The sequence below is a fragment of the Otolemur garnettii genome, unplaced genomic scaffold (assembly GCF_000181295.1).
Source record: "Otolemur garnettii isolate 467f Iridium unplaced genomic scaffold, OtoGar3 scaffold00038, whole genome shotgun sequence".
Lineage (NCBI taxonomy): Eukaryota > Metazoa > Chordata > Mammalia > Primates > Galagidae > Otolemur > Otolemur garnettii.
The window spans coordinates 14,499,256-14,518,300 of NW_003852433.1; the positions used below are offsets into that span (position 1 = coordinate 14,499,256).

The 19,045-nt window shown below is 45.5% G+C and overlaps 1 protein-coding gene across 1 annotated transcript in view; it reads right to left on the reverse strand.

Moving 5' to 3' along the window:
- TPCN1 (two pore segment channel 1) overlaps positions 1-19,045 on the reverse strand; it is a 79,287-nt gene that overhangs the window by 27,916 nt on the left and 32,326 nt on the right. The window contains exons 3-7 of the mRNA XM_012805265.2: positions 11,250-11,377; positions 4,909-5,085; positions 2,835-2,948; positions 1,328-1,458; positions 372-460 (exon numbers count right to left, since the gene is read on the reverse strand). Of these exons, the coding sequence (XP_012660719.1) occupies positions 372-460; positions 1,328-1,458; positions 2,835-2,948; positions 4,909-5,085; positions 11,250-11,377 (639 nt within the window). The remainder of the gene's footprint in view (positions 1-371; positions 461-1,327; positions 1,459-2,834; positions 2,949-4,908; positions 5,086-11,249; positions 11,378-19,045) is intronic.

The following is a 19,045-nucleotide window of genomic DNA, read 5'->3' on the forward strand; positions in this document are numbered from 1 at the left end:
AAAAAAAAAAAAAAAAAAAAAATATCCTAACCCCTGAGATGATGGTATTGGGAGGCGGGGCCTTTGGGAGGTAACTAGGTGGTGAGGATAGCACCCACAGAAGTGAGATTAGTATTCTTATAAAAGGGGCCCCAGGAGCTGTCTTGCCCCTTCCACCTCCTGGACCAGGAAACAGGCTGTCACCAGACACCAACTGCCTTGATCTTGGACCTCCCAGTCTGTGAGAAATAAATTTCTGTTATTCATAAGCCACCTGGTCCTCAGTATATTGTGACAGCTGCCCAAAAGGACAACAACCGCCAAAATAATTTTTCTTCAACCATGAACTTGCTTTTAGAGGCCAGCTGGGTCCAGGGGAACAGGGAACTCACCAAGGATGGCAAAGATGACCATGAAGAAGAGCAGCAGCAGGAGGATGTCCATGAAAGGCGGCAGAGACTGGAAAATCTGCCGCAGGTTGCTGGGGACAAAGACAGACAGGCCAGGTTCAGGGTACCCAGCCTGGGAAAGGCTATATGGGATTCCCTCGCCAGGGCCATGTTCAACAATGGAGGGCCTAGAGCACTGACTCAGAACACTAAACCCCACCGTGTATGACATGACTGGCAGGACAGTGTCCTTAGATTTTTTCTAAAGTGGCTTGAGACCCCTCTGGGGGGGTGACAGAGAAGAACTGGGGCAGATACAGCACACATGGCCACTTCTATCTGGTGACAGCCCCAGCAGGTAAGTACCCTGTCAGAGAGGGAAGGAGTGGCAGAATCCCAAGGTTTTGGCCTTGACAATAGAGGTCAGCTTCCACAGCTAGATGTGGGCCATATGAAGACATTCCAGGGCCACCCAGTGCTAAGAGCATGGGCACAGAGGATCACCTGATGGCCCATTCTTATCAATAGCACCCCAGCCAAGAAATTTTCCAGATGGAGTTTCCAAAAGTAAATCTAAGTCTAGGCTTGGTCTGGTTTGCATTCAGTCCCACAGCCTCAGTGGAGGTGTCAGGAGAGCCTGCCTGAGTCTTGTGGACCTTGTGGAATTGCCTTCTTTTAGGCAGCTGCGGTGGTGGCTGCTGCTGTCTTTGGGCAGATAACATACTCAGAGAGCAGCCAGCTCCAGAAGGCTGCAGGTGAGATGGGAAAGCATCCTGATCTGGAGCCAGAAACTCCAAACTGCAGCAGGAAGATGCCTTCCCTGCTGTGTGGGCCAAATGCAGAGGGATAGTGAGCGTGTAGGATGATCCCATCACATGCTGACCTCCAGGGCCACCTGCCCAGAGATCAGGCCATGCCATGACACCAACCCTCTGACCAGTTCTCCCCCAAAGCCTTACCGCCGGACGCCACCACAGTACCGACAGTCCACCAGGAAAATGCAGCGCAATGCCCGGGTCACCCGTACGTGGGACGTCTGCCGTACCAACACCACGATGGCCTCAACGAACTGCACCACCAGCACTGAAGTCTGAGGGGTGGCAGCACAGACCTCAGTCAGCTCCTGCAGCCTGGCCCTCCTCCTGCACACCTTGGACAGACAAAGTGCCCACTCTTGGCCTTGTGAGTCCCTTCCCCAAGCTCCACCTCTCCCTCATACCTGAAACATCAGGGAGCCACAGAGACAAGTGCTCCAACTGCTGGCACAGATGCACAGCCCCAGGAGAATGAGCAGCCAGTACTCACTGAGGATGCAAAACCTGCCACTCTGCCTGGCCTCTCCAGCTTGCCCTTTCCTCACGGCTCTCCCCACAAGGAAGCTCTGAGTCCTGCAGCTCCTCTTTATTTCTGCTTATTTGGCTACATTCTCCTAAACCACTGTGTGTGTTCTTCACCTACAAAGTGCCACCCTAACATGCTCCTACCCATATAGTCTCTGCAGCACAGATAAGGTTCACAGCACCCCTGATAGGCCAGGGCAGGCATGGAGGCCAAGTGCAGCTGGGTGTGAACCTACTCTCTGAGATTTGGGTTCCAGTCTCTTCTGTCTGGCTAAATGTAAAACAGCAAGAGCAACACACCCACTTCAAAGGTGACCATGCCAGTGCCTTGTGTATACTAAATACTGAATCAGCTTGACACCCGTATCTCAGTGGTTAGGGCACCAGCCACATACACTGGGGCTGGCGGGCTCAAACCCAGTCCGGGCCTGCAAAAAAATAATGACAAATGCAACAACAATAAAAAGTAGCCAGGCATTGTGGCAGATGCCTGTAGTCTCAGCTACTTGGGAGGCTGAGGCAAGAGAATCACTTAAGCCCAAGAGTTTGAGGTTGCTGTGAGCTGTGATGCCATAATACTCTACTGAGGGCGACATAGTGAGACTCTGTCTCAAAAACAATAAATAAATAAATAAATAAATAAATACTGAATCATGTTAGCGACTGCTGGTATTGCCAGGACACCTGGGGCACCACACAAGGCGGGAGGCATGGTGGGAACAAAGAGACAAGGTTACAAGAGGGATTTTTTTCTTTTTTTGAGACAGAGTCTTGCTTTGTTGCCCTTGGTCGAGCACCACAGCATCATAGCTCATAGCAACCTCAAACACTTGGGCTCAAGTGATTCCCCTTGCCTCAGTCTCCCGAGTAGCTGGGACTACAGGTGCTCTCCCCAATGCCTGGCTATTTTTTGAGACGGGATCTCACTCTGGCTCAGGCTGCTCTCCCTGAACTCATGAGCTCAGACAACCCACCCATCTCAGGCTCCCAGAGTGCTAAGATTATAGGCATGAGAAACCAAGCCCAGCCACCCATGGGGGATTTTGAATTGTGGTGAAGATGGAAGTTTGAAGGTAATGTGGGAGGAAATGCTATAAGGAGATAGCTAGATAGAAGGACACAGCACCTTGACCATGGTCCGCTTGTGCCGGACGAAGGTGTGGAGGCCCAGCCAGCGCAACTTCATGCAAAGCTCAAACACTACCACCATCAGGGCAAACAGCTCCAGGGTGGCGTGCACCTGCAAGCAAAGGGTATAGGTCAGCATCACCATCAGCCTAGCCCACAGCGACCTCCCCTGCCCCGGACTCCCTCCCAACACACACCAGAGCTATGAAAGCTGGGCCTAAATGCTCAAAGCCTTGGTAATGGAGCTTTCCTCAGAACAACTAAACATAAATTCAATATTCATGAAACAGACATGCCGGTCCATGCAATGAAAAATTTGGAAGGAACCTGAAGTTTAATAAGATGATATTTTATATCTAGATGCCCTTGTTCTAGGAAGGATTTCAGATAATTTACAAAAGACCTATAAAAGACATTAAGAAAGCATGAATTAGGGCCGCACCTGTGGCTCAATGAATAGGGCGCCAGCCCCATATACCGAGGGTGGCAGGTTCGAACTTGGCCTCAGCCAAAACTGCAACAAAAAATAGCCAGGTGTTATGGCAGGCGCCTGTAGTCCCAGCTACTTGGGAGGCTGAGGCAAGAGAATTGCCTAAGCCCAAAAGCTGGAGGTTGCTGTGAGCTCTGACACCATAGCACTCTACTGTGAACATCAAAGTGAGACTTTGTCTCTAAAAAAATAATAATAATAAAAGAAAGCATGAATTAGGGGCTTAAAAAACAAAAATGGGCCAGGTACTGTGGCTCATGCCTGTAATCCCAGCACTCCGAGAGGCAGAGGCAGGCTTGCTTGAGACCAGGAGTTTGAGACCAGCCTGAGCAATACAGCAAGACCTCGTCTCTAAAAAATGTTTTAAATTATCTGGGTATGGTGGTATACACCTGTAATCCCAGAATTCTGGGAGACTGAGGCAGGAGGATGGCATGAGCCCAGACATTTGAGGTTACTATGAGCTATGATGGCATCACTGTACTCTAGCCTGGGTAACAGAGCAAGACACTGTCAAAAAAAAGGGGAAGATGAGGAGAAAAGCAGAATTTAACTGAAAATCTAATAGTTCAAGAAACAAGGGCCATCAAGCAGACAGCAGCCCCTAAAATTTTTACCCTTATTTTGGACAAAAGAACAAGAAGAACACATGAGAGATCCTCAAGTGAGGCTCCCCTGCTGGGGCTTCTGGCAGCTTCTCCAGGAACCAGTCCTCTCGACTTCTCACCTGGCCCTCGACAAACAGGCTGTGGCAACAGGGAGGCCAGATAAAGACCTTGAGTGGGCACCAAACCCAAGTGGCCCCTGCCCTCCGGGAGTCATTGCCCAGCAGGGAAGTCCAGAGCTGCCAGGAAGCAGCCACGGGAAGCCTCTGGTTGCGGCAGGGCAAGGCCTCCTGAGCATGTGGAGCCACAGGGGCCAGCAAGGGCTGGGAAGAGGGGTCCAGGAGGGAGGTAGCACGAGGGAGGCATGGAGAGAAAGGAACACAGGCTAGTTCAGAACGGCTCGCACAGAGAGTCTTAGGCATGCAGAGGGAGAAACAGGAAGGCAAGGCATGATGCCATGGAGAGTGCGAGGTGAGTTTTCCCAACTCAACAAGCAGAGCTTCCTTCCCTGCTTCCATACCTCCCATGTGCTCCCTGAGAAGGGAACAAGAAGCCTCCACATGCTGCTACAGTCCCACATTGAATGATGGCTTGGCCTGGGTGTAAGGACAGCTACAGCGCTGGGACACAACCCCCGCCGCCCATGGGTGACCACAACCAGCTGCCTTCTCCTTGGAGGCTGGGGGTAGTGCAACACAACTGCCCATTAGGAAGGTGCCTTGCCCACCTCTAGCCAAGGTGTGGACACTGATCCTGAGTGAGGCCAATGTGATGATGCCCTTCTCTGCAATTCACTACAGAGAATGGGTAGGCAGTCAATTCACTGGAGACACCCAAACAAGATGGTTGAGCCATTTCTGTTCCCAAGGCCCCCGGGACCACCGTGTGTCTCTCTGTCTTAAGTCTATTTGTGGTGTCTGCCCTTCCAGAATGTTCCCTCTCAGGGTCCAGTGGATCCTATCACTGAAGGCACTTACATAAATGCCGAGCCGAAGCGCAGGGACGGCAGGGGCCTCACACAGGGAGAGCAGCAGCAGCAGCAGGGCCGTGGACAGTTCCATCAGGTAGAAGAGGTGGTTGTGTGCAAAGAGGTAGGCCGCCAGCGCTTTGGCATCCTTGGGGTGGGTGAAGAACTTGTCGTTATTCTCGCCTTCCTGAAAAGATGAGAGCAATGTGCATGTGTGAGCCTGGAGACCATCCTGCACCAAAGAAGTGCCATGGGCAGGGGACAACAGGAAGGCCCTGGGCAGAGAAGGGAATATCTGGGCCAGAGGTGAAAGATGACAGAAAATCAACATTGTATCTTACAGGACACTGTACGCTGACCAAGACACACCCGTGCCTGCTAACGGGGCTCAAGCGACTTGCTGCCTCTTAAAAACCACTTGGAGGAACCAAAGGATAAACTCCTCCTAAGAGAACAAGCCTGTGGTCCCAACTACTCAGGAGGCCAAGGCAGGAGGATCACTTGAGCCCAGGCAGTAGAATCCAACCTAGGCAACATAATGAGATCCCATCTCTTAAACACACAGTAAGCTCACCACAGAAACAGATAATTATAATTAAGTTTTATATATACATAGTGGCCATGAAGTTTGTAACTATTTAAATTGCACACAAACCTTTTGGCCACCGTGTGTGTGTGTTTGAGACGGAGTTTCACTCTGTTGCCCAGGCTAGCATGCCATGGTGTCAGCCTAACTCACAGTAACCTCACACTCCTGGGCTCAAGCAATCCTTCTGCCTCGGCCTCCCAAGTAGCTAGGACTACAGACACCTGCCGCAGCACCTGGTCAATTTTTCTATTTCTGGGAGAGACAGTGTCTTGCTCTTGCTCAGGCTGGTCTCAAACTCCTGAGTTTGAGTGACCCTCCCACGTTTAGCTTCCCAGAGTGCTAGGATTACAGATGGAAGCCACCATATCAGCCTTCTTTTAGCAATTTTGAAATCTACCTTACATGATTAACTATGGTCACCAAGCAGCACGATGGATGTCAAAAACCTATTCCCCTTGTCCAAGTGGAACTTTGTACCCTTAACCAACATCTCTCTATCCCCTATCTGCCCCCAGGTCCTTCTAATCTACGTCTAAGAGTTCAAATTTCTTAGTCCCATATACGAGTGAGATCATGCAGCATTTATCCTTCTGTGTCTGGCTTACTTCCCTTAGCATACTGTTCTCCGGGTTCACCTCTGTTGCAGCAACTGACATAATTTCCTTCTTTTTAAAGGCTTAGTAATAGTACTGCAGATTCCATTGTATTTATATACCAATTTTCTTATTCATTCATCTACTGATGGGCACCTAGGTTGATCTGTATCTTGGCTAGTGGCTAACATAACAATGAACATGGGAGTGTAAATATCTCTTTCACATACTGATTTTATGTCCTTTGGATATATACCCAGTGGTAGGCTTGCTGGCTCATATGGTGGTTCCACTTTTAATGATTTGGGGAACCTCTGTGCTGTTTTCCACAACGGCTATAGCAATTTACATTCGTACCCACAGTGTCTGGGGGTTTCCTTTTCTCCATGTCCTCACCCACACTCATCATTCCTCTCGTTGATGACAGCTGTTCTAACAGGTATACATGAGGTCTCATACTTCCTACTTCTTCATTTATGTTGCCATTTCTCTCTGATGACTCTAACCCCCGTGGAATGATAGGCCTTGCCTTTTGCTCTTTCATCCTCACAGTAACTAGACAGCAGTAACTGACCCTGGTTGATTGCTCACCAATACCAGACGTTGTGCTGGCCTTTCCTTGCGCCCTTCTCACTCATTTACTCCTGATGACTTCCCTTTCTGGTGGCGCTTTTCTCATCCCCATTTGATAGGCATGAGAGAAACTCAGCAGGTGGAGCTTCAGTAGGAGCCTGGAGTGATAGAGCCAGACACCCAGATTTCACCACCTCTACTCTAAATGACGGTCCTGGACTTTTGCTAATGATGTAAAAAATAAATGGCGTACATAGCCAGGAATGGTCCACTTGAAAACACAAGCAGAGCAGCACCTGTGGCTCAGTGAGTAGGGTGCTGGCCCCATATATCGAAGGTGGCGAGTTCAAACCCCACACTGGCCAAACTGCAACAACAACAACAACAAAAAACACAAGCAGATGACAGTCTAAGGCCATTGCTGACTATCCCTGTTAGGGTCAGCCTTCTAGGGGGAGATCTTCACTATCTGCCTGGAGCTAGCAGGCACAGGGAGAATCAAGGCCCCCCACCCCTTCAGCAGCTCTGCCCAAGGTCAGTCAGCAGCCACTGCTTAGCAGCTTCATGAGCACTTACTTGGCTAATGCTTTGCATGCCTACCCTTGCTTCAGTGCTTCTCAACTGGGATGATCTTGCAAAACTATCACCTGACTATGCCCCAGACCCTTAGTGATGTCTGGAGATGTTTCTGGTTGCCCCAGTGAAGGTGGGTGATGCTACCGTCATCTAGTGGTAGATTCCAGGGATGTTGCTTAACATCCTACAATGCACAGGACAACGCCAGGGCAAACCACCAGCCCCAACTGTCAATAGTACTGAGGCCGAGAGGCCTCGCTGGCCTCCTTCCCTCGTCACTAACCCTCAGGGTGGAGTCTGTTCCCGAAGGCTCTGTTTCCTACAGGAAGAAAGTGGAACTTTACAAAACTTAAACCAAAATTCTCTCACCCAGAACCCTTCTGAAAGCATTCTGGCTGTCTCAAGATGCAGTCAAGACCTTCAGTTATTCTGGGATGAGACCACCGTCACCATTCTCACAAACACTTATTTTGAGAAAAGTTTGACTTGACTGAGGTTTGCAGAGTAACTTTGAGCAAGTCACTTCCTTGAAGCTGGATATGTTGCTACTCTCATTAGCAAAAAATAAAGGCAAACCGCAGACCTGGCAAAAGACCCGATGGGGCGTCCCCACAACCAGAACAAACATCTCAGCAGTGAAATGGAGGGCAAGCTGGCCACAGTCCTGAAGTTTGTGCAAGCCTCTGGTTTCCACTGCCACCTCCATGGCCACAGGGGGTGGGGAGAGGGTCACACACAGAGGCCTAGAAAATTTCTGGTTTGAATTACTAAAAAATGCAATTCTTGGGCAATTTCATCCAACAAATAGCCAGGAATCAAGGCCTGGCTAGAAGAAACCACTACATAGTTCAGGGGGGAGGGACTCTGGGATGTAGAGATGCCCCAGGGGAGATGGGGGACAGATAGAGGGACATATTGTTCATGTCACTGGATTCTGATCCAAACGCCAAAGGAGGACACAGTCACTCCTGATGTGTCCTCAGCAACCAGCCTTGTTTCCTGGTCGCTATTTATAAAATGGATTAGGAACAACAAGGAAGGCCAGGGGCAGTGATTTCAAGCCTTCACTCTCTGCTCTCTAGGATCAAAGGCCACAGAGAAATGAGGATACTGGCTCCATGGCACAAAGACTGCTGAGCACAAGGCTCCTGAGGGTGAGTAAGTTAGCAGGTAAAATGTGGGAGAAGAGAAAACTGCAGGCACCAGTTACCCTCAAAACAGCAAGGGCCAATTACACAAGCACACCACCGGCCCTGTCACTGCAGGTACTAGCTCAGCCACAAGGACAAAAAGAAAGAACATCTTGACACTAGCTAAACCTATCTTCTAGAAACAGTTAGGAACCATTGTTGGCAGGGATCTGGATTTTGCTTTTATTTTCATTTTTTTAAGTGATAAGTTTTCAGTAAAATAATTCACATAATACATGGAATTGGAAGGGAGTAGAAATTCCATAAACCAGAGATAATTGCCTTTAATATTTAGAAGAGTAACTTTCCAGATGTGTATGGATATCCGTTCACACACACACGCTGCAAAATGTACACAGATTTTATATGAAAATGATCATACCACACCTGCTGTTCCATAACTACTTTTTTCCACAAATACATGACTCACTGTCACATGGATAAGGACACACGCGGTCAGGGACAGAAATGATCCCACACTATACAAAAGAAAACATAATTTGGAAGCTAGATGGACTGTTTACAACCAAGCCCTGCAACTTACTAGCTGGGTGACTTTGGACGTCACTTGGCCCCTAAGTCTCAGTTACACAACTGTAAAATGGGAGATAACCACGACGACCTCAGATATTAGCAGGTACCCCCTTAAAGTCTCATGTTTTTATTACCAAGATCTTCACCTGCTTAGGGAAAGAAGGGATTGTCAGGTTCTTGAGGTCCTTCAACCATTCTGCTTCTGTGTTCTGACCTGTTCCATGCTCTTATTCAACCTTGGAGAAGAAGGTCACATGCATGAAATGACTCTGCTAGATCATTAACAGGTATGCCTGAGTTGGCTAAAATTTTCCTAAATGTTCCTATCACCTTCACCCAAATAAAATGTGCTTGTTTAGGAGCACAGGTCTACCTGATACTGCATGAACACGTGAGGAACACACAGACACTGAACAGCTATCACAGGAATGTCTGGATTTTATTAAATCCCCCCTTGTTTTTAAATGACAAAAAAATACTTCCAGCAGAGAGCTGCTTCAGAGAAAAAAAGATAAAATTATCATTCAAATGAATTTAGGGGGCTCGGCACCTGTAGCTCAGGGACTAGGGCACCAGCCACATACACTGGAGCCGGTGGGTTCAAACCCAGCCTGGGCCTGCCAAACAACAATGATAACTACCAAAAAATATCCAGGCATTATGGCAGGCGCATGTAGTTCCAGCTATCTTGGGAGACTGAGGCAAAAGAATTGCTTAAGGCAGGAGTTTGAGGTTGCTGTGAGCTGTGACGCCACAGAACTCTACCAAGGGCGACATAGTGAGACTCTGTCTAGATAAATAAATAAATAAACAAATGAATTTAAGGAAAACTTCACTCAAACCCTTACTCAATGCATACCAGAAACTGAAATCTTACATTAAGGTAAGAAGAACGGCAAGATTAAGGTAAAAATGCCACAGCCAGTGGAGTTGGCCAACCTGGAAGAAAAGGTCAAGCCTCTGGAGAGGACTTCAGACAAAATATCAAGGACCTTAAAATATGTTGATTCCACCTATTACTTTAGAGTCTTTCTTAGTAAAATTATCCTAAATATCAAAGAGAGTCAGAAAGAGGGAGAGGGGATGCACAGATTGTCCTTGCATTATCATCCATGGTAAGGGAAAATATCCAAGAGTATCAGGATAGTTAAGTAAATTAGGATAATTTACCTGATGTAACTGAAAACCATTTAAATTATGTTTACAAAAAGAGTTATAAGAACATGAGAAAAACACTTACACTATATGCTATTAAAAAAGCAAACTATACAAAAGTAGATACCACATGACTTTCAAAATATTTTAGAAAATATACATATTATTCTTAAAATATGTATTCTTGGGTGGCACCTGTGGCTCAGTGGGTAGGGTGTCGGCCTCAGGTACTGAGGGTGGTGGGTTCAAACCCGGCCCCCGGCCAAACTGCAACAGAAAAATAGCTGGGCTTCGTGGTGGGCACCTGTAGTCCCAGCTGCTCGGGAGGCTAAGGCAAGAGAATCACCTAAGCCCAGGAGTTGGAAGTTGCTATGAGCTGTGACGCCACAGCACTCTACCAAGGGTGATAAAGTGAGACTCTGTCTCAAAAAAAAAAAAAAAAAAAAATTTCTTTTTAAAATCTGAGTGGAAATGGGAGGTGCCTGTGGCTCAAAGGAGTAGGGTGCTGACCCCGTATGCCGGAGGTGGTGGGTTCAAATCCAGCCCTGGCCAAAAACTGCAAAAAAAAAAAAAAAAAATCTGAGTGGAAATGATGTTTACAACGACTACTTTGGGTGAATGTTTTCTCATTTCTTTTTCATATCTAATTTTATTGTAATGAGCATATAATACTTCTATAAAAAAATTTCTTCCAAAAAAAAACAAAAACAAACAAAACCAAGCATAAAATAGCAAACACCAAAGCAGCAGCAAGTTAAACAAGAAAGAAAGAGCTCCAGGTTGCTCCTACACTACGCTGACAACCCCGCTACAGATGGCATTGAGTGGTCAGCTCTCTCCCGAGAACTTGTCCTCTCATGGTGCGCTGAGAAGAGGGAGTGGGGCAGGGAAGGCCAAGTAGACAGACTCAGAGAACCTCAAGGGCAGGCGCAGCCCCAAACTAGAGGTTAGAGGATATCCTGGTGCTCAGGGCTCTCCCGCAAAGAGCACAATCAAGTTAGCTTTCGAGACTGTCTCACAAACAAGAAGTTCACACACAAGTAGCAACAGGGCTGAATTTCTGGCACCCAACAGAGCCCTGGCTGCCCCACTCTGCTGACAGGTACAGAGAATGTCCAGGTACTAAGAGGGAGACACTCACCTGGAGGTAGATTGCTGCCTCTTGATAATTCATCTCCCAGTTGGGTCTGCTGGGTGTGGAGGGGGAACTCTCACCTCCGGAGCTCAGACTGGGGGTCTGGGAGTCGTGGATGGCATAGCTGCCCCCATCTGCATTGGAAGAGGAGAGTGAGTCACTTACAACCCAGGCTAAAGAGCATAAAGACAGCATTCAGCAGAAGAAAAAACCGGCAGTCACTTCATATGCTCATACGGACACCTCATCAGTTTCAAGCCAACACTTGATCCTGTGTCCTAGCAATGTCTGGTTAAATTTTTTTTTCTCTTGTTCCGTGAAAAAAAGAAGTACAAAAGAATACAGTCTGCCATCTTTTGTGTAAAAAAATGGAGGAAACAGGAAAACACATACATATCTACTTATCTTTACAAAAAGAAACACACAAAGATGAGAATTCAATGAAACTATTTACCCATAAGGAGAAGTGTCACTCAAAGGGAGTATCCCTTTTGTACACTTTGACTTTTGGAAGCATGTTAATATTCTACGTGGTTAAAAATTAAAAATAACTGGATTTGTCCTACGGGGCAGAGCCAGCTGTTGCTTTTTCCTTCTGACATCCTCGCCCTCCTCTCCACTGCTGTGATGTGTCCTTACATAACACCCTCTCCTTGCTCTCTATCCATATTGTTGGCTCTGGCCAACTCTACCCCTGGCTCATTAGACAGGTGACCCAGGCCTGGCAATAAGAGCCCCTAGTCTTCCCTGGGTGCAGGGATTCGGATCAGGCAAGGGTGCTGACCCAAGCCCAGCCAGTGAGGGCTGAACTTGGAACTGGACCAGTTAGGAAGGAGGGGCTCTTTCTCTGTTGTTGCTGGCTGCCTCCCCCATCACGTGGGAAAGCCTGCCTGAGAAGGAAGTCCACACAGAGCAAAACAATAAGGAAGAGATAACACACACTGCACTACGAGGATCCAGCTGCGCCTGAAATCTACCCCTTCATGTCCAGAATCTGAGCTGATACAGTTCTTGTTTGAGTCCATTGGTTGGGTTTGTAACAATAATGAAGTGTCTTAACACATGGTAAACAGTGACACCAAGAAATGACTCAACTTGTGGACCTATTGAGAAGAAGTAATTCGAGGATGAAAGTCTGGTTCCCCCAGCTCAGCGCCTATAGCTCAATGAGTAGGCCGCCGGCCATATACACTGAAGCTGGTGGGTTCCAGCCCGGTCTGGGCTTGCTAAAACAACAATGACGACTGCAACCAAAAAATAGCGGGGTGTTATGGTTGGGCACCTATATAGTCCCAGCTACTTGGAAGGCTAAGGCAAGAGAATCGCTTAAGCCAAAAAGAGCTGGAGGTTGCTAAGAGCTGGAGGTTGCTGTGAGCTGTGATGCCACTGTACTCTACTGAGGGCGACATAAGGAGACTCTGTCTCAAAAGACAAAAAAAAGAAAAGAAAGAAAGTCTGGTTCCCCATAATCCACCTGTAGAAAGATAAAGAATGGATACTGAAATTGCACTGGTTTTTTTTGTTTGTTTGTTTGTTTTTAGACAGAGCCTCAAGCTGTTGCCCTAGGTAGAGTACTGTAGCATCACAGCTCACAGCAACCTCCAACTCCTGGGCTCAAGCGATTCTCTTGCCTCCACCTCCCAAGTAGCTGGGACTACAGGAGCCCGCCACAACACCCAGCTATTTTTTTTTTTTGGTTGTAGCCATCATTGTTGTTTGGTGGGCCCAGGCTGTATTCGAACCTGCCAGCTCAGGTGTATGTGGTTGGCGCCTTAGCCACTTGAGCCACAGGCGCCGAGCCTGAAATTTGCACTGTTAACAGGAAAATAAGGTGGAAGGCTCACAACCATAGGGTGGGAAACTGGCAGGACTTGCTGGGCTATTGAGACACAAAAGACCCTTCTGATCTGAACAGCCAGGCAAGGGCAACCAGGTCTGGCCATGTGCAAAGCGCTTCCCTACCCATTTTTAAGAACAGTTTCATTGAGGTATAAACAACACACAATAAACTGCACACATTTAAAGTGTACAATTTGATTCTGAAACATGTACATACCTGTGAAATCATCACTATAATCGACATAACATATACATTACTCCCTCCCAAGTGCATCCCTGCCAATTCTTTCCCAGGTAACTGCTGATCTGCTTTCTGTCACTATTAGATGAATCTGCACCTCTTAGAACCTTATATAAACGGAATGTGTTCTTTTGTCTGGCTTCTTTCACTCAGCTTTTTTTTTTTTTTTTTTTTGAGACAGAGCCTCAAGCTGTCCCCCTGGGTAGAGTACCCTAGCATCACAGCTCACAGCAACCTCCAACTCCTGGGCTCAAGTGAGTCTCCTTCCTCTGCCTCCCAAGTAGCCGAGACCACAGGCACCCGCCACGCCTGGCCATTTTTTGGTTGCAGCCATCATTGTTGTTTGACGGGCCCAGGCTGGATCTGAATCCGCCACCTTATGTGGATGTGGCTGGCGCCTTAGCCACCTGAGCCACAGGCGCTGAGCCCACTCAGCTTAATTCTTTAAAAACCCATCCGAGTTGCATTATGTCATCAATAGTTCATTCTGTTTTACCACTGAGTAGTATTCCACTGATGGATGTACAGTTTATCCACTCACCTGTTGGTGAGCAGTTAAGTTGTTTCTAGTTTTTGGCTATTTCGAATGAAGCTGCTATGGACCCTCATATACAGGGCTTTGTATGGACATAACACTTTTGTTTCTTTTGGATAAATACCTTAGAAGTAAAATAGGTAAGACCACATGTTTAATTTTTTAAGAAACTGCCCAATTGTTTTCCAAAACGATTGTACTATTTTACATTCTGACTAGCAGTGTATGAGAGTTCTAATTCCTCTGTATCGTCACCAACAATTGATATGCTCAATCTTTTTAATTTTAAGCATTCTAAAAGGTATGTAGCAGTATCATAAAGTTTTTAATCACCACATTGGGCCTCAAAGGTCACTTTGAAACAAAAGTTTTACAAATTTTGATGAAGTTCAACTTATCCATTTATTCTTTTATGGATTAAAACTTTTGGTATTATATCTAAGAATTCTTTACCTAACAACAAAATTCTAAGATAGGTTTTGTCTTAGAAAATAAAAAGGGCTTGGCACCTGAGCTGGCAGGTTTGAGTCCAGCCTAGGCCCGCCAAACAACAATGATGGCTGCAACCAAAAAATATAGCCAGGCGTTGTGGTGGGCACCTGTGGTCCCAGCTACTCGGGAGGCTGAGGCAGGAGACTCGCTTGAGCCCAGGAGTTGGAGGTTGCTATGAGCTGTGATGCCACAGCACTCTACCCAGGGGGGATAGCTTGAAGCTCTGTCTCAAAAAAAAAAGAAAGAAAGAAAAAGAAAAAAAATAAAGAAATCTTTGCCGGGTGGCGCCTGTGGCTCAAAGGAGTAGGGCGCCGGCCCCATATTACCAGAGGTGGTGGGTTCAAACCTGGCCCCAGCCAAAGACTGCAAAAAAAATTTTTTAAATAAAAAATAAAAAGAAATCTTTGCCTAAGCCTAGGTCATAAAAATTTCATACTAATCCAGGCATGGTGGCATACACTTATATTCCCAGCTATTCAAGAGGCAGAAGTGGGAAGATTGCCCAAGCCCAGGAGTTCAAGGCCAGCCTAGGCAACATAGCAAGACCTACATAAAAAAAGAAAAAAGATTCCATATCTATCCCACAATATCCTGACTAGTGTGACTTTATGAAATCTTAAAATCAGGTAGTATTAGTCTTCCAGCTTTGTTTACTTTTTTTCAAAGTTGTTTTGGCTAGTCTAGGTCTTTTGCATTTCCAGATAAATTTCAGACATAGTCAACTGCTATGTTTAAAAAAAAAAAAAAAAAAGGCCAGGAGTGGTGGCTCACGCCTGTTGTCCCAGCACTGTGGGAGGCCGAGGTGGGTGGATCACCTGTGCTCAGAGGTTCGAGACCAACTGAAGACCCCCCTGAGCCAGATGAGCCAGAGTGAGACCCCGTCTCTACAAGAACAGGACAAGGAGACAGCTGGACCTTGTGATCCCAGCTCCATGGGGGGCAAGAAAACACAATAGGAGGAATAAGTAATAAAAAAAAAATTTTTTTTAAACCATCAAAGTAATAAAGTTGAAATAAAAAAAATTTTTTTAAAAGGCCTGCTGGAATTTTATTTTATTTTTTCAGAGTCTCAGTAGAGTGCTGTGGCATCCCAGTTCACAGCAACCTCAAACTCTTAGGCTTAAGCAATTCTCTTGCCTCAGCCTCCCAAGTAGCTGGAACCACAGGCACCCACCACAACGCCCGGCTATTGTTTGTTGCAATTGTCATTGTTGTTTAGCTGGCCCGGGCTGGATTTAAACCTGCCAGCCTCAATGTATGTGCCTGACACTGTAACCACTGTGCTATGGGTTCCAAGCCCCCGCTAGAATTTTAATTGAGACTGTGTTGAACCTATTGGTGAGAGGTAACATCTTTATGAAGCCAAGAGCATGTACATCTTTTAGTTTATTTAGGTCTTTAATTTCTCTCAGCAATGTTTTGTAGCTTCTAGTGTCCAGATCTTATACATCTTTTGTTAGATTTATGATTCTTTCATAGTTTTTGATGCTTTTGTAAATAGAGTTGCTTTGTAATCCCAATTTCCAATTGTTCATTGTTAATATACAAAAATACAACTGGTTTGTATACTGGTCTTCTATCCTGCAACCCTGCTAAAGTTACTAGGTCTAGCATTGTCTTTTACAGATTACATTGGCTTTTCTAAATAGATGATCATGTTGTCTGAAAATATAGTTTTACTTCTTCCTTTCTAATTTAGATTTTCTTATCTTATTACACCATTTAGAACCTCCCATCCAATACTAAATAAAAATGACAAAGGATAGTCTTAAGTCTTTTTTCTTTTTTTTTTTTTGAGACAGAGTCTCACTTTGTCGCCCTCGTAGAGTGCCCTGGTGTCATAGCAACCTCTAACTCTTGGGCTCAAGCAATTATCTTGCCTCAGCCTCCCAAGTAGCTGGGATTACAGGTACCTGCCATATCACCCAGCTATATTTTTAGAGATGGGGGTCTCGCTCAAGCTGTCTATTCTCAAATGCATGACCTGAGGCATCCATCCACCTCGGCTTCCCAAAGTGCTGGGATTACAGGCGTGAGTCACCGCACACGGTGTCATCTTAGTCTTGATTTTAGGAGAAAAGCATTTAGTTTTTCTTTTTTGTTTTTTGAGACAGAAGCTCACTATGTCACCCTCGGTAGAATGCTGTAGCATCACAGCTCATAGCAACCTCAAACTCTTGGCCCTAAGCGATTCTCTTGCCTTAGCCTCCCGAGTAGCTGGGGCTATAGGCACCCGCCACAGTGCCCAGCTATTTTTATTGTTGTTGTTGTTATAGTTGTCATTGTTGTTTGGCAGGCCCCATCCAGGTTTGAACCTGCCAGCCCTGGTGTATGTGGCTGGCACCCTAGCCACTGAGGTACAGGTGCCAAGCCAAAGCATTCAGATTTTCACCATTTAATACAATGCGCACTGTAAATTTTTTTTTTTTTTTTTTTTTTTTGAGACAGAGCCTCAAGCTGTCCCCCTGGGTAGAGTGCCGTGGCATTACAGCTCACAGCAACCTCCAACTCCTGGGCTCAAGCGAGTCTCCTGCCTCCGCCTCCCAGGTAGCTGGGACCACAGGCGCCCGCCACAACGCCCGGCTATTTTTGGTTGCAGCCGTCATTGTTGTCTGGCGGGTCTGGGCTGGGGATTCGAACCCGCCACCTTAGGTGTACGCGGCTGGCGCCTTAGCCGCTTGAGCTATAGGCGCCGAGCCGCACTGTAAATTTTTATGAATACCTTTTACCAGGCTGAGGAAATTCCTTTCTAGTTCTAGTCTGTTCTGAGTTTGTATCAGGAATGGGTTGGGCTTTGTCCTATGCTTTCTTAGATGATTACAGGTTGAGTATCCCTAATAAGAAAATCTGAAATGTGAAATGCTCCGAACTCCAAAGCCTTTGAGCACTAATATGATGCTCAAAGGAAATGCTCATTGGAACATTTTAGATTTTGGATTTTCAGATTAGAAATAATAAGGAGGATGCAAATATTCCACGTCCAAAAAGATTCAAAAATCAAAATACTTTTGGTCCTAAGCATTTCAGAAAAGGGATATGTCCTCTCTTCTACTTTTCTTTGGGTTTAATTTGTTCATCTTTTTCTTGTTTCTTAAGGTGAAAGCTGAGATTGATTTGAGACCTGTCTTCTTTTCTGACATGGCTATTTAGTGCTCTACCTTCCCCTGAGTACTACTTTAGCAGCTATCCACAATTACGTGTTTTCATTTTCAATCAGTTCAGAATGAACTGAAGTTTCTTTCTTCTTTGACTCATGATTTATTTAGAAGTGTCTTGTTTAGATTCCAAATATTTGGAAATTTTTCCAGAGATCTTTCTGTTACTGATTTCTTTCTCTTTCCTTTTTTCTCTTTTTTGTGAGACAAGTCTCATTCTGTTGCCTTGGGTAGAGTGCCGTGGCATCGTACCTCACAGCAGCCTCAAACTCTTGGGCTTCAGTAATCCTCTGGCTATTCTTTGGTTCAAGAATCCTATTCTTTGGTTCAAGTAGCTGGGGCTACAATGTTATTGATTTCTAATTAAATTTCTAGTTAGTGAACATAATTATGTGACTTAATTCCTTTTAAATTAGTCTTTCCTTTTAAATTTATGTATGTCCTGAAATATTATCTTGGTAAATGTGCCATGTGCACTTAAAAATGTATAGTCTGCTATTGGCAAGTAGGTCAAGTTCATTGACTGTTAATCAAATCTTCCATCCCTTACTGATTCTACTTGCTTTAAACATTCAAAGAGTAGCACTGAAATTCCTTACTACAACTATAGATGTGTCTACTTCTCATTGTAGTTCTGTTTTTGCTTCATGTACTTTGAAATTCTGTTATTAAATGAATATTTAAGACTTAGTTTTCCTTCTTAATGAATTGACCCCTTTATCATTATGAAATAAACTTTATCCTTAGGGAAAATTTTTGCCCTGAAATCTATTTTGTCTGTTGATATATCCTGCTCCAGTTTTCTTTTGTTTTTCTTTTCTCTTTTTTTTTTTTTTTTTTTAGACAGTCTCACCATGTCACCCTGGTACAGTGCCATGGTATCACAGCTCACAGCAACCTCAAACCTTTGGGCTTCAGTGATTCTCTTGCCTCAGCCTCTCTAGTAGCTGGGACTACAGGCACCTGCCTCAACACCTGGCTATTTTTTGATTGCAGTTGTCATTGTTGTTTAGCTGGCCTAGGCTGGGTTTGAACCTGCCAGCCTCAGTGTACATGGCTGATGCTGTAGTATGGGTGCCAAGCCTCCAATTTTCTTTTGATGTTTTCTTTTGATGATTTCTTTTAATTAGTAACAAGTATAATATCTTTTTCCATCCTTTTAATCTCTTTGTGTCTTTACACATAAACTGTGTTTCTTCTAAGGAGCGTATAGTTGGGTCTCATTCTTTCTCCCAATCTAATGCCTTTCTTGTAACTGGAGTATTTAGATCATTCATATTTAATGTAATTATTTGCATTGGAAAATATGATATGCTTAGGTTTAAATCTATCATTTTGTTATTTATTTTATATCTGTCCCATCTATTCTTTGGTTCAGTTTTTCTGCCCTTCCCCCCCTTCCTTAGGGACAGGGTCTTGCTATATTGCCCAAGCTGGTCTCTCAAACTCCCGGCCTCAAGCAATCCTCCCACTTCAGCCTCCCAAAGTGCTGGGACTATAGATGTGATCCACCACGTCTAGTCTTTTGCCACCTTTTTTA